This window comes from Strix uralensis, chromosome 4, assembly GCF_047716275.1.
Source record: "Strix uralensis isolate ZFMK-TIS-50842 chromosome 4, bStrUra1, whole genome shotgun sequence".
Lineage (NCBI taxonomy): Eukaryota > Metazoa > Chordata > Aves > Strigiformes > Strigidae > Strix > Strix uralensis.
In genome coordinates, this window is record NC_133975.1 from 108,468,320 (window position 1) to 108,482,659 (window position 14,340).

Sequence of the window (14,340 nt, forward strand, 5' to 3'; positions counted from 1 at the left end):
TGTGCCTGCACTCCCTGGGGTACGTGTTGTAAATGAGGATGGCCTTGGATGGCCCTGCATGATACTGCAGGCTGCATTTTAGCCACGTATGCTGCAGTCACACTAAGACTGATATGATTAGTCCCTGAACATTTCATGAAACAAAAATTGCTCATATATAACACAGTATTCTAAGCTTTTGTGTTTTTGAATTCTGGATGCACTGTGGGGAAACTCCTCTGTACAGCTCAGCCACAAAGAAGCCTTTTGACAAATCCAAATACCTATAAATCACCATCCTCCTCTGGCTGGATCTATAGCAAATATCCTCAGCAACTTGACTACTTTATTCAGAAACATCCTGGCTCAATTTGGTACCCTCAAACTTTTGGTACCAATTTCTCTATCTAAGTCCCTCTCTTGGTTTACCCCAGCCACGACACTTTCTCCCTAGTTTCACAAACCCTCATACAAAAATTTCTCTCCCCTACCATGAGCCATTTTCACCTCCAAATTTTCTGAAACAATCTCATCTCAGCCATTCACCCAGACTACCACATGGCAGACATGTTCTAGTACTTTATCTGTGTGAAAGTTGACTACCTATAGTTTAAGAAAATTATCTTTATCTTACCTATCTGCAGAGCTGTTAGATTTCACCATACTCAGAACAGCTCCCATGAGGAAGAACATCAGAATGGGATCCAGCAGAATATACTGCGACAAAGTAATACAGCCCGTATCTGCAAAGAGACACACAACAACGTCAAAAAGGCTTGTGGTTTCAAAGTGAATCTACGATTGCAGGAAGCTAGTTTCCTCAGTGTAGTCAAGACGAGGGGAACAAGGGAAATTTTAGAAACAGAAACAGATCAGAATATTTCTATTCTACTTGACTAACAAATGGAAAAAACCATCACAAAAAACAGACAGCACAACAGTATCTGCGAAACACCATTTGAGAAGTGCTGCTAACATATTCAGATGGCGAGCATTACAGACAGCAATGATCTACCTCCTAAGGCACCAGCACGGTGCCAGAGCATGCCACAGGAGAAGTCATCTTTCACATGTTACCTATAAAAAACTAATATGACTTGGGTATAAGTCTCCATGCCCCAACATCTGTGTGACCTCACAAAACCCCAATTTGGGTAACTCTTTTTGCAATGTTAATTTCTCCACTTGGCACAATTCAACAAGGAACTTTATTCATTTCTTACTGTGAACTCTTCCACAGTAATGTAGTAGGCTGTTAAATAACTCTATAATTCATATGGGAGATACCAATATTTCATTAGTGGGAAAAAATCATTCCTGACCATCCAACTTCTAAAAATTCATGAAATTGGGGTGAAATGTAGTCCAATGTGGTTATGCAGACAACAAAAGTACCTATGAACTAAACAAGACTAAAATTCTCCAAGGGACCACGAATTAAAAAGCTTTATATAAAGCAGAATTACTTTGCTTTTGGGAACCTCTCTCATTAACCTCAATATCCCCTGGCTAAGTAACATGCGATAATCCAAAACTCTCTGAAGAATTAACCTGCTCAATTTTGCTGTAGCAGGAACACCTACCAAAAATAAGGATGAAAGCTGTGAGTAAGGCTGCTGGCAGTGACTTTGACAGTTCCAACACTGTGAGGTAGGCAAAGGGAACCAGGCAGGAGCCAAGGAACGCACAGAACTGCAGAAAAAGAAGATCATGGGAGAAGTTATAACCCTCCCCAAGGTGAATGTGCGCCCACACCCTTTCCCTTCCTTCATCTTCTACACCTACCAACAACAGGAGGTGTTGCAGTAGCTGAACTGACTCATTAAGAACATCACACAAAAGCCAAATGACCAAAGATACTGTTCAGAGAAGGACAGCTGCTTACTCTGTTCTGCAGAAGTGTCAGTAACCAGTCATTCTCTTGCTAAACTACATCAGATATTCGTAAAAAGATGTCAAGTAGGTGCACTACATGTCCACCATACTCAACATATTTTAACAAGATATTAGAATATGAAATCTAAGAACAAAATACACCTGTACCTTACACCTTTAGCAGACCAGTATCACCTGCCCTATACAAATGAGACGAAGGGTAGTTGGATGAGGAAGAACAGAAATCAAAGCAAAAAGCAAGCAGCACCACAGTAAAATTTGTTCTCTTCAATGTCTGGTTCTAGCACTTTTCCCACCTTTGGCTTAGGGAAATCTAGAACTATGAATTGCTGGAGACCCGGAAACTAAACCAAGAAAATATGCCTTCCCAGTTTTTATTCTTCTTTCTAGGTACTAGTAATTGGCCACTGTTTCTTCTTTTGGCTCGTGTTATCTGCTGTGAGTTTTATGGCTCTTGGTCTTCCTAGATAGCAGTACAGCCAAGCTTTCTGATAGAATACCACTCTGAATAGTAATTTCCCTCACCCCCTGCTCCATCAGCTTACTCAGCTGTGTCACTGGTGGTGGCAAACTGCAGGTGGCAGTGGATGATCCTGGCTTTTTGACATCCTTGGCTCTGCAGCAGAGCAGCCAGGCACAATGGAGTGAGCAGAAGCCCAAGCTCAGCAATATTCCCTTTGCAGAACAGGCAAGATATCTGTCCCACTCAGGAGTGTAGTCCCACTAATTAGCAGCAAGAGTTGGCCTCAGTAATCACCTTACTTTCTTACCTGGTCTCTCACAGCCAGACATTAAGACTATTATTCATTATATTCATAATACAATGACTAACACTTTTCTAAGGAGCTTAAAGACAAGGCACAAGGCTAAACAGACCTCTGATCCAGGAGAGCGGCCCTTATGACATAACAATCTGTACTGAAAAGCACAGGAGAGCTAATCAGCTTGATACTAGCCTGTAGAGCCTTACCCCTCTCATTCCCATGTAGTTGTGCTGCTCATATCTGTCCCCTGGCTTTTGGAAAGGAAATGTACCATCATATCCACTAAGGTAGCCAGCAAGTCCAATCAGCATCTGAAGAGGAAAGGTGAAAAAACTGGTCAGGGAAATCATACGGGAGGAAGGAGTATCCAAGCCAGCAGCAGGTAAGATTTTTATAGAACCCAAGTCTGATCCAGAGCATAACTACTTAATTCATACATATTATCCAGTGCGCTTATGTACAGTTTCATACACATCATCCAAGTGTTTATGTACAGAATTCACGTGCATACATATTGCCCTTTGTCTAAAGGCAAAATTAGAAGGGATCAAAAAGACTGGCTGCTGACTATAAGACAACTGCAAGCTAAAGAGAAATACCAGGTGTGAGATTTAGCAGAGAGAATTCTGTCTCTGTAGCCTCTCCCATAGCTCCCTATTCCTATAGTTTAATGAGACTCAGCCTGAAAGGAAGAAACTTTTCTGAAGCAGGAGTGCACCTTCATCAACACTGCGCACTGTTGCTAGAACAAGTTATTCAATTACAAAATAGCAAGTCAAGACTTTCAGGATCCTTTGCAGTCAGCATCTCATTTGCACACAAGCTATCAGGAACTGTTTGGTTTCTTTGAACCGTAGGGTTCTATTACATATCCCCGTCCAAACCACGTAAGTGCCACCTTCACTTTTTAATTTCAAGCCTTTCAAATACCCAACATGCAACACTGTTCTGTTTTCCCATATTCAAAGTACTTTCATAAAGAAGAAAAGATGTGAGTTTAGGCTCTGGATACAGAATGCAAATTACCATGATGCCAACAACAGTTAGAAAAGGTATTGGTATTCATCACATCCTTCAGCCAGAAGGGGAAGAATTTTGTTGGACCACTCTTGTGGCTTCTAAAACATATAACAGAAGAGCAATTTACCTTCCCCAAAGGGGGGTGGACATCAAAGAAGAAGGTCCGATTAATGTAGTAACTTCCCATCTTCCCAAAATGAGTTTCATCCCAACTGGGGAAAAAAAAAAACAACCACCACCAACCTGCTATAATGATGAAGACTGTAAGAAAATCCAGAGAGGTCTTTTTACTCATGCTTTTCATTATAAAGAGGGTTAGTGCCATATGTTCGATATAAGACAATGCATTAAATTCACTGGAGAATCATGGAGAGTACTTCAGCCATTCTAGGCAGGGTCCTTGTTAAAGAGTTTGATATTAGCACTCCAAAACCTCTAGCCTGCCCTTCTGATTCCAAGTTGAGATTTTAAAAAGTCAGCCTGCAAACCACAGATCCTCAGAACCGCCTCCCCGAGACCCGGTCCCCTCTCTGCAACACGTCCCGGGATCCGCGAAGGGAGCGGTCAAGGGCCGAGGCCGGGCTGGCCAGAGATCACGGTGCTTCCCTGCGGCCCTCACCACCGGGATCCCAGCCCACCACCTGCCTGGAATAAACACAGATCCGTTCCTAGCCGGGCAAGGCAGGGGCGGGGGATTCGGGCGCACTCCCGCCCGGGGCCGGGCGCTGTTTCCGGGGCGCCTCCCACCCACCACCAAGGGCTTGGGCCCTGCCCGCCGCTGCCCCCTGAGGCGATGCCCCACTGGAGGGGCCCAGGCCCCGCCCCGGCCCGTACCAGACATGTGGCGGCTCCGGCAGGCGGTAGAAGCGGGAGGCGAAGCTGAGAAGGGTGACGAGAGCCAGCGCCGCCGGGCGAGCCGCCGCGGGAGGGGCGGCGGGGGGCACCGGGCCCCCCAGCAGCCGGCGAGACTCTCGCTGCCGCTGCGAGCCGCCCCGCGGGCCCGCCCCGGCCTGGCCGCCCCCCGCTGCCGGCATCCGCGGGGCTCCGCCGCGCGCAGCACCAGGCCGGGCGCGGTGCATCCTGGGAGACAGAGTCCGGGATGGGGCGTGGGGCACACTGGGAGATGTAGTCCCGCCGGGGCGGGGCGCGGGGCACGCGGGGAGATGTAGTCCTGCCGGGGCAGCGGCAGTCCTGGCTGCCGCTGAGCCCTGAGGAGAGGGGCGGCCTGAGGCTGATACTGCGGCCCCGCGGAGGGTCGCGGCGCGGGATGAGCTCTGCCGCGGCCAAGGTACGCGGTGCTGGCTCCACGCCCTCCCTGTGGCGTGTCCCCGCCGGGCCGGGCCGGGCCGGGGCGGGAGGGGAGCGGGAGGGCGATAGTGGCGCCAGAGGCGGAAGGAGCGGGCTCGGGGAGGCGGCTCTCCGCCCTCAGCCGGCGCAGACCTCGCTCGGTTTTGTCTCGCCGCCCGCTTCAGCAGCTGCCGGGGATGGCGGCCTGAGCCAGCTTCTGGTGCCCTGGGAGAGGGCGGTTACCGGGAGGATCGCACCCCCGTGCACAGCGGCTCTGAAATAGATTTTGCTGCCCTGGCCTGCACCCACATCTCTGTCTCAGTGGAGAGCAAGGAATTTGCCCCCATCCTAAGTAAAACTAATGCCCTTCAAAGCAGTGGTGTTTACTTAAGATAGTTTATCCACGTGAGCTGTTAACACCAACGCCTGCTGCAGAGATACTGAGAGTTTAGGAGCAAACCTGTGCCTCCTGCTTATACTTTTACATTTTAAGCCAACAGCATACAAGCAGTGCCTTTCAGACACTGAGGTTTCCCCTCTGTGAGCCTCCAAGAAGCAGTTTTCTCTTGTGTCCCACATGAGCCCGGCCTCAGTCTGTGTGCAGGCTGCTTGGAGTGATGGGTCTCAAGAAACAGGTGAAAGACTTTGCCTTTCCAAGGACATCCCGAATATAGCCTGGAAAGAGGCAATATCCACAGGAGACCATACTGAAGTGGACTGGCTTGGAAACCTGAGAGCTCCGTGCACAAAGTTTGGGGTGTCTCTTCCATCTTCCTAAACAGCATTTCCCCCATTTTTTACACTAGATTGGGATTTAAGCCCAAAATTTCCTCACTGCACCATTGATGCTGGAAATGAAATCAGAACCAAACCAGAAATCTCAGTAGGCCTTAAGCAAATGTTGTCCTGCTATCCTCCCAGCTCCAACGGGTCTAACCTGCAGCTATGGGGATTGCACCCCGTGGGGTTGTAAATGGAGGCAGTTCTTCCTTGCTACTTCCCTGGCCTGTGCTTAGCTCTTCCTCTGAGGAAGACCAGATAGAATGTCACTCTGGGACCTGTCTACTGAGGGCAAACACTCCTGCTGTCTCTAGTCTTAACTGATTGTTTTGCCTGTGATCTGCCTTGCTACTGGGACCAAAACAGCATGAAAAGTGATCACTGCAGGCCCCAGCCTCTGGAGACACAGTTCCCAGCTGAGGGATGGGTTGTTTTCTATGTTCTTTTTGGTGAAATCCCCTGGGTCCTTGAAATTATTATAGAGTGAAGCAATTAGTTAGCACAATTTATTACAAATGATAGCGCAGGCTGCAAAAACAAAGAGTTATAAAGAGGATCAGGAGTAATGTCTCTGCCAGCTGAGAGGCCAGAGTCCAAAACAGATGTGGTGAAGGACATGAATTTCTGAGCCAAAAAATCATCAGCAAGGTCCCCAGGAAAGACTAGTACAAATAGTATGTCATGAATGCCGTGCGTTTCCCTTTTGAAGCCATAGTTTCTGTTTCTTTCCCTGCAACCCAGTGAGCTAGACACTTGAAAAAAAGCATAGCTGAGATTTCTGATGCCCTGATTCCAGAAGCAGAGAATTTAAGAAAATCAGTAAATACTTTGTCCACAAAAGTTTTGCCAATACTGCCATCACTTCCCTGCTTGCTTATAAGCCATTACTCCAGTAAACTTTGATTAGGGTAATTTAAACAAATGAATACCTCACTTAAAGTTATTTGAACCAATCTAAACTGTAAGAGAAGCATCAAGCTTACAAAGAGGACTGGAGCACAGAAATCCTTAGAGTCTCTCTGGTTTTCTGTTGACGGATTGTGTGTCAGTGAGCAAATCCCTGCCACCTTCTGCCTTGCTGTTAGTCTCTGGTATAATTTCTATGCATTTTGGGAGGGTGGAGACACAGAGAGATCCTTGGCATGCCATGGGATCTATGGAAGGAAGGAGAGACATGATTACAGGTTTATTTGGAGACATGCATGAGTACCAATTTCCTGTGTGGAAAGAAAAGACTGTAACACAAAAAAGTGTGCTTTGTATTTTGCTCAAAGTTGGCTCAGGAGCAGAGTAGCAGCCTCTCCCAGGCCTGCAATGTAGAAAACCCTCTGTACCAGCTGGTGTTGATGGGAGGAGGGCTACAGGAGGACCCTAAGGGACCTCCCTGCAAAGGCAGCCTCTGTTCAGCAAGCTGGCAGTCGTTCCCTAGTGAAACAGAAATTCTGCATGTGGCTTCAGTTTCCTTGTTTTGTTCCCTAGGGCTATATTTCTTCATTGGCAACTGCTGAGAGCCTGACAGGCTCTCTAGATATATTATTTATTTATGGACAAAAAGCTAGGGAAATAAGGATGGTTCCTAAATGTGCTTCCAACCTCAAAGCTGGTTAATGGTTCTAATATCAGGACTGGGGCTGCAGCACAACACACAGGACTGCTGACGCAGCTGCCTGCAGTCGCTCAGCATTGAATCTGACTGGCTGTTTTTTGTGTGCTGGGCACAGATTTGGGGGCATAGTCCTCTTCTCATTGGCTTTAGGAGAGAAGCCTTCCCCCATCCCACCTGAGTTAAAAGGGAAAGCAAAGAGGTTGTTTTTATTTCCTGGAGTAGATTGGACATACTGACCATGGCATCAGAAAAGGTGAGAGGTTGAGGGTGGAAGTGTCCAGGAAAGCTGCCTTAGTGCTAGGGTTCAAGTGGAGATGAATTGTCTGCCCTCTTGGCCTTCATCTCAAACAGCAGAAGCATTTTTTGTTTGGAAAGAGACCTGACCCTGCCCTGCATGGCTGGAAAAGCTATTTCATGCCACGCAAATACTCAGTGCAGGTGTTTGGCACAATCAGTGGGGAATTTGATTCAAAAATCTAAAATGGGATAGAAGTTAGCAACACGTGATAGAGACAAAGAGGGAAGCTTTGTAAGGGATAATTTTAAGGTCACTTGTGCATTGCTGAAAACACCAGGTGCAACTAAATATTCAGAGGGCCAGCATGAAAGACAGTGATACTACCAGTATGTCCAGGTACTTTCAGAAAGGACCCCTCTCTCCCCCAAACTTTGCTCTTCCCTGTCTTATAGTTCCTGAAATGCCTTCTGTTCATGTATTGTTCTCCTTAAAATACTCTGGTGTTCCTGCCACATACCCACTTTATCTCTCTTTCTCTTCTCAGCCAATACTCTATAGCTATTTCCGAAGTTCCTGCTCTTGGAGAGTGAGAATCGGTAAGATCCAGTGTTGATCTCTCTTTTATTGTCTTGGTGTTATTGCAGTATCCTCCTCTTCACTAACCAATTAGTCACTTATTAAGAGAGAGATCGGCAAACAGGAACCTGCAACAGTGAGGCATTTCCCCAGTGGGAGGGAGGGGAGTACCATAGCTTATCTGGAACAGGGGGAAGGGAGAGGAACAGACAGGAGGGCTTCACTCAGCCTGCAGCTAGTTAGAGGGGATTACTCCTTTTGTAAAGCCAACATGATGCAGACAGCTGTTTCTTGGACATTATGTAGAGGGGCCCTACACTCTGTTTTTACACAGATACTGCTTCAGACTCTGGTCTGCCCAGGTCTTGAGAGGTAAGCAGGGCTGGGAATGGTCCCTACTTGTACTGAGACAGTCTTAAGCAAGGTTTTGCAGGTGAGCACAGGGCCCCCTGCCCTCTATAAGCGAAATTAGGAGAGTCTGTGCTGTAAAGAGTGGCAAAGCTGATTTTGAAAAATGCAGTGTTTTTGCCAGGACTGATCTTTAGTGCTTTGGTCCTTCATTTGCCAGAGCACTGTCTTCTCAGTGGACTCAGGCCACCTTTCTTGAGGGATAGGGTCTTTTTTGGTTTTAAACCCATTCTTTTTTTAAATGGAGATGGTAACATTTCCCTGAGCCCGTTACCAATGAAACTGGTCTCAGTGTGCTTGTCTCAAGCTGTACACTCTGCTCTCCCTAGCACTGGCTCTGAAAGGGATTTCCTATGATCTGGTGCCAGTGAACCTCCTGAAGGATGGGGGGCAGCAGGTAAGGATACAGCTCCATTGCTCTCTCCAGGGGTACTGAACTTGGGGTTCATTAGGAGAACCGGGATTAGCACTAGAAAATTCACAGGCAAAGTCACTGAATTCCTCACTGCTTCTCTGTAGTTAATAGTTGCTTTCAGCCAGTATTCCCTGGCATGCAAGACAGAGGGAGAAGATGACTGCAGGAGACTAAAGGTTGTTTCCTCAAACATATGACTGGATTTCATAAGGCTGAAGATCTTTTGCTCCTGCTTAGCATGATATAACTGAACATATCTGGCACATAGACTTCAGAGAAGCTGCACTGCAGTTTAAACACAGACTTGACCTCATTCAGTTAGCACCAGAAAGTGTGTGTGTCCAGAAGATGCTAAATGATATAACAAGGGGCTGCAAAGGACTTGCAAAACGAAGGGGTGGGATGCCAGAAGAGATCTTCACTGAGAACTTATTCAAGGGCGCCATAGCAGGGAGTTGTGCACCTAGTAATACCACCAGCTAGATGTGCCAATATGGGCTAAGACAGAGTTGGAGAGCTAGAACAGTAACAGTGACACTCCTGCAGCACCACCCATCCTGGGCTTTGTATTGATGGTTTGTCAAGAGGTAAGGCAGTCTGGCCTCGGATGTAACAATCCCTGAGCCCCAGCGAGAGCTTGCTGGAGACTAGTAGTACATAGCTTACTGCATAGCTTGCTGGAGACTAATAGTAAGCATAGCTTACTGCAAATACTAGTACTGAGGTAGAGGGAAAAGCCAGGTTTGGTAACTGGGTTCTAGGGGAAGAAAACAAGGAAGAAGAATTCCTTGTTGCAGTACTCTCAGGTTTGTTTCCACAGTTTTCTGCTGAATTCAAGGCAGTGAATCCAATGCAGCAAGTCCCAGCCTTGAAAATTGATGGCATCACCCTTTCTCAGTCGGTGAGTTACCAGCCCCATCCCTGTTAACCATTCACTCCAGCCTGCTGCTCAGTCTGGAGGGGATGGCTTTGCCCCATCTTTTCCCCCAGAGCTCTCATCTGTGCATTGGAAAAGAGATGGCATTTGTGATAAACAATCCCACTTGGGGGCAGAAATAGCACATAGCCTTTGCTGGGAAACTGCTGTCAAAGATTTAAGCTCAACTCAGCTTTCACTGAGCAGTTTATAGTCTGACTTAGATGGCCGTGCCAGGGTTTGCCTGAAATTACAGCTGGGCTAAATGACAACAAGATCCCAAGCAGATATCGAAGGAGATATTCTGTTGCTTGGATTGGTAACAAACTTAATTCAAAACCAGCTGTATTCTCTTGGATCAGCCCCCCTTTCTCAGTCACTTAGGATGTGAACTTTTCCTTGGTTCTCCAATAACCTCCCCTGACCTCTTTGTTCATTACAGCTAGCTATAATTCATTACCTAGAAGACACCCATCCTAACCCCAGGCTCCTGCCCCAAGATCTGAAGAAGAGAGCCCAAGTCAGAATGATCGCAGATCACATTGTCTCTGGCATTCAGCCACTCCAGGTATTGCCTTGTCATATCCATGCAAATGAGAAAACCAGGATGGGTTTCCAGGAGTCTGTATCTCTGAAAAGCTCAGTCTCTTTAAATTGTTGCCAGCCAGTAGAGTGGCAGACCTTAAGGTTGTGTGTTAGCAGATGAAATCTCTGCTTAGCCTCTGCTTGATTTGCCAATGGCAACAATACAGTATTTCCTACAAAGAAAATCCTATAGCACCCCAGGTTCTTTCCAGAAACAGCTGAACCCATATGGTTTCACTGCTAGGTCTAGGATGTTTTAGGAAGAAGACCATTGAGCAACCCAAAGGGCAGAGGCAAAGGGATACCCTGGCAGCTCTGTTACAGAAGGACAGTCTCGAGAGAGGCTGCAGGGTGCATGATTTGGTGAGGGTGAGCTCAGGGCTGACCCAGCAGGCTGACCTCAGGCTGGGGGTTCAGGCTTGGCAACTCCTCATCTCCCCTCTTCTCCACTGGATGAGGCAGTGGGCAGGATCCAGCCCGCAGCTGTTAATCTAACCTGGAGATCGCTTGCCTTTGCAGAACCTGAGCATCCTGAAACAAATGGGGGAGAAAAAAATGGAATGGGCTCAGAACTGCATTGCATCTGGCTTTCAAGGTGCGTCTCACATATAAAATGATCAGCACTTCAAGAGACCCTTCAAAATGCTGCACTGCTGGGGTCCTACTTTCCTCTTCAAACAGAAAAACAGATCTCCCTAGGCTGGTGTACTGGGGTCCTGCCCTGCTGGCAGAGACAGTGCTCTTCCTGCCCGGAGTCCCTTGTCCAGGACTGCTAGATCTCCAGGGTCTGGGAGGAAAGATGCTGTCTGCAGGGAGCTTCCATTGCTGCACATGGAGGAGGGGAAGCCTGGGGCCATCCTGTACACTGCAGCAGTTGATTCACCCTGAAGCATGAGGGCTGACAGCACTTCTCCTTTCCACCCAGCTGCTCCCAAACTAGTCCCTTTTGCTTTAAAGTTCTATCCATCTATATGCTTTTGTAATCAGATGAAAGATACCTGATGGCAAACTCCCAGAGACTCTAGCAAGTAGCAGAGTATTTCTTTACCTCCCTGGGAGAAATACGGTGCTTTTTGTTTCCTCAAAACACTTTCTCCCATGTGCTGGAATGGCAGGCCCATCTTCACTTCTGGACAGAAGCAAACTGACTGAACTTTTGCATTTTTTCCCTCCCCGTTCACATATCTCTGCATTGCCCTCTTAGTATTTCAGGTGCGTTGCCTGAAGCAGCTGAAATCACCCTGGGTCCCAAAAAGCTGAAGAACCCTAAAGACTCCCATAACTATGCTGTTGTAAGATTTCTCTTCCTTCTAGGTTCTGTCCCCAAATGCTCCTTTTCATACCCAGCTCAGTGTCAAAATGTTCTTGTTCATAATTCCCAGTCTAAAAGGTCCTTGGTATCCCTTTCAAATGAGTTTCCAATGCCTCACACCAGTGTACCACCTCTCTTGACAGCACTGGAACAGCTTCTGCACCACACTGCTGGGCGCTACTGTGTGGGGGATGAAGTAAGTATCTGAGAGAGTGTTGTGTACCATTAGAGAACTGAAAATGCCAGTATATTCCATAAAATAGGAAAGGAAATTAGTTGTGGAGACACAGCACAACCCCATCCCATGCCTGGAGTTACGTGCAGTGCCTTTGCTGGAAGAAACACTGTTCCGTGGATCTTGCTTAGGCCATTACTGACTTTCAGTTAATTACAGAGATGTTTACTTGTCCCTGTCTATAACCTGCTGATGGCCAGATTCTGCAGCTGTATCTAGGATCTGGCTAGTACTAGAGGATGTGGAAACAGATTATATATATTTAATTTTTAAGAGATTTGGGAGTTCAAAGTGTCCTGTCACAGGGGCAAAGCTTGGCTCAAGAAACACAGGTTCAGTTCTTAGCTCTGCTCTCTGGAACTGTCATGGTTTAACCCCAGACGGGGTTTAAAGGTTTAACCTTTAACCAAGTTGTACTGTACTTTTCTGCTCTGTTTGTCCAGTTTTAACATGGACAGAGAGCTCACATACAAGCTGTTATGACCCTTACCAAGCTGGAGTCCACTGAGGCCTCGTCCATTTAGTAGTCCTGTTTGGCAGGCAATTGGATTGTTCCTATAAAAGCCTCAGAAAAAAGGAAGGCTCCTGCAATATCCTGTGATGCAGAGGATTGTCTAGTAGGAGCCTTATGGAGCTGGAGCCCTTGGGAAAAGGCTAGTTACGAGATCCTATACTGGAGAATAATGTGTGCTCTGAAAGGCACCCCGAGCTGGGTGATCTGGGTGTGGGGTGGGGGCAGCTGCTTCTGTGCGGATAGGCAGCTAGCTGTCCTTGAGTCGTCTTTTCAGATTGCAAGTCCCTGAGCCTGTGTGCAAAGGCCCTATCATGTATCAGGTCTTGACATTGGCAGGAGCTGCTTGATACTCTTACAATGCAAACAAGCAAAATTTACTCATCTTTTCCCAGCCACGCAAACTCCCCCCTCCCTCCATCGCCTCCCTCTGCAGCTTGCCAGCAGACTTGTTTGCTCAGAGGTAGTTGCCATAGAAGCACTGTGTCCTTGAGGTTGTCTTGATCAGCTGGTAAATATAAGGCTCCCTAAAGGCTGATGGCTTCTTCTACTAGTGACTGCTATGAAGTTCCTTTCCTTGTACCACTGTCATATTATTAATGCTGGATTAAAGATTCTCATGATAACTCCTCTGTACTGGCTGATAAATAATTTCTATCCTGCTCTCAAAGTCTGCCACCACAGCAAAGTGTGACAGGACAGTCTCTGAGTTACTCTGACTCCTTTTCTCTGCTACGTTTGCAGGTTTCCATGGCTGATCTGTGCTTGGTGCCTCAAGTTTTCAATGCTGAAAGGTAATTAAGGCTAAGCTTGAGGCACTCTTCAAGGGCACCTACTCCCAGTGCTGGGCTGTCAGAGCTTACCTTCTGCTGCTCCTTGTGCCTGTTAGGAAAGCATCCCTCCTGCCTTCCCTATCCAGTTAGGGATTCTCTGCATTAGTTTTCATGTGTCATAAATACTGTCTCTTTTGGAAGCTCTTGTAAATAAGGAGCTGTGCTCTCTTTTCAGAGGCCCCTGGAGGAAACCTGATCTATGTCCTTAGAAAAGCTAAGGTTGCCTGCACTCCATGCCCTTTCTCCCTGTTTGCCCTACTGCACACAGGGAAAAGATTAATCTGACTATATTTGTTGAAAGCCTTAAACCTATGCAAGTAGTGGCTGCATGATTCCCAGGAAAAGCATAGTGCCTTTTTACCCTGTGCTGCACACTATGTAAAAGCCTAGTGAAGATGGAAGAACTAACTAACCTTCCCTCCAGCATTTGTTTTTAAACCTACAAGGATGAAATTTTTCTGTTAATGCAAATGTACCCCAGCCTGTGAGACTCTCCCATACTGGGCAGGCACAGCACACTGCTGTGACCTTCTGCTGATTGCTGCACTGGCTGTCCAACTCGTAGTATCTCAGAAACTCTTTTCCTTTTGCAGATTCAAAGTGGACATGGGCCCATATCCCACAATAACCAGAATAAACAAAGCTCTTCTGGAATTAGAGGCATTCAAAGTAAGCCACCCATCCCGGCAGCCAGATACTCCTGCAGAGCTGCGAGCTTGAAGCCCTTCTACTCACTAAACCAAGTAAGCTGGAGCGTCAAAGAGGACAACAGCTACAGCTTCAGTAGGACTTCAGTGCCAGCCCGAAGCCCTAGTACTATGGTCTCACTTTCATCTGGGTGGGAAGAAAGAGGACCTGGAAGTAGCCTGGATGCCTTACAGGAGCTATGCCTCTGCTGGAAAGCTTGCAGCTACTTCTGACTATGTTTTTTGTATCTGATGTATCTCTATGAAGCAGATTAAAGCAGAAGCATCCATAA

General features: G+C 47.1%; 2 protein-coding genes across 12 annotated transcripts in view; one reads left to right on the plus strand and one right to left on the minus strand.

The window, feature by feature from the left end:
- Positions 1-4,753, minus strand: part of POMT2 (protein O-mannosyltransferase 2) — a 29,324-nt gene extending 24,571 nt beyond the window's left edge. For 6 of the 9 annotated variants that reach the window (XR_012628931.1, XR_012628929.1, XR_012628930.1 and 3 more), the window contains exons 1-5: positions 4,494-4,753; positions 3,787-3,871; positions 2,846-2,950; positions 1,563-1,671; positions 614-722 (exon numbers count right to left, since the gene is read on the minus strand). Coding sequence is in view for 4 of the 9 variants with exons in the window: in XM_074868487.1 (XP_074724588.1) it covers positions 614-722; positions 1,563-1,671; positions 2,846-2,950; positions 3,787-3,871; positions 4,494-4,738 (653 nt within the window). In the remaining 5 variants the exon portion in view is untranslated. Of the gene's footprint in view, positions 1-613; positions 723-1,562; positions 1,672-2,845; positions 2,951-3,786; positions 4,474-4,493 lie in introns of those variants that run through there. The other 3 variants (XM_074868491.1, XM_074868489.1, XM_074868488.1) reach the window with 1 other exon arrangement.
- A 40-nt stretch (positions 4,754-4,793) lies between these two features.
- On the plus strand, positions 4,794-14,340 carry GSTZ1 (glutathione S-transferase zeta 1). 3 transcript variants are annotated; one of them, XM_074868492.1, is made up of 9 exons: positions 4,794-4,947; positions 8,115-8,166; positions 8,884-8,951; positions 9,790-9,870; positions 10,328-10,453; positions 10,990-11,065; positions 11,926-11,978; positions 13,273-13,322; positions 13,955-14,340. In XM_074868492.1, exons 1-9 carry the CDS (start codon positions 4,927-4,929, stop codon positions 14,079-14,081), a joined length of 654 nt encoding a protein of 217 aa, XP_074724593.1. In that variant the 5' UTR covers positions 4,794-4,926; the 3' UTR covers positions 14,082-14,340. The 3 variants fall into 3 exon arrangements, with proteins under 3 accessions (XP_074724593.1, XP_074724595.1, XP_074724594.1); XM_074868493.1 differs by lacking the exon at positions 4,794-4,947 and adding an exon at positions 7,509-7,585; XM_074868494.1 differs by lacking the exon at positions 8,884-8,951 and having other exon boundaries at positions 4,821-4,947.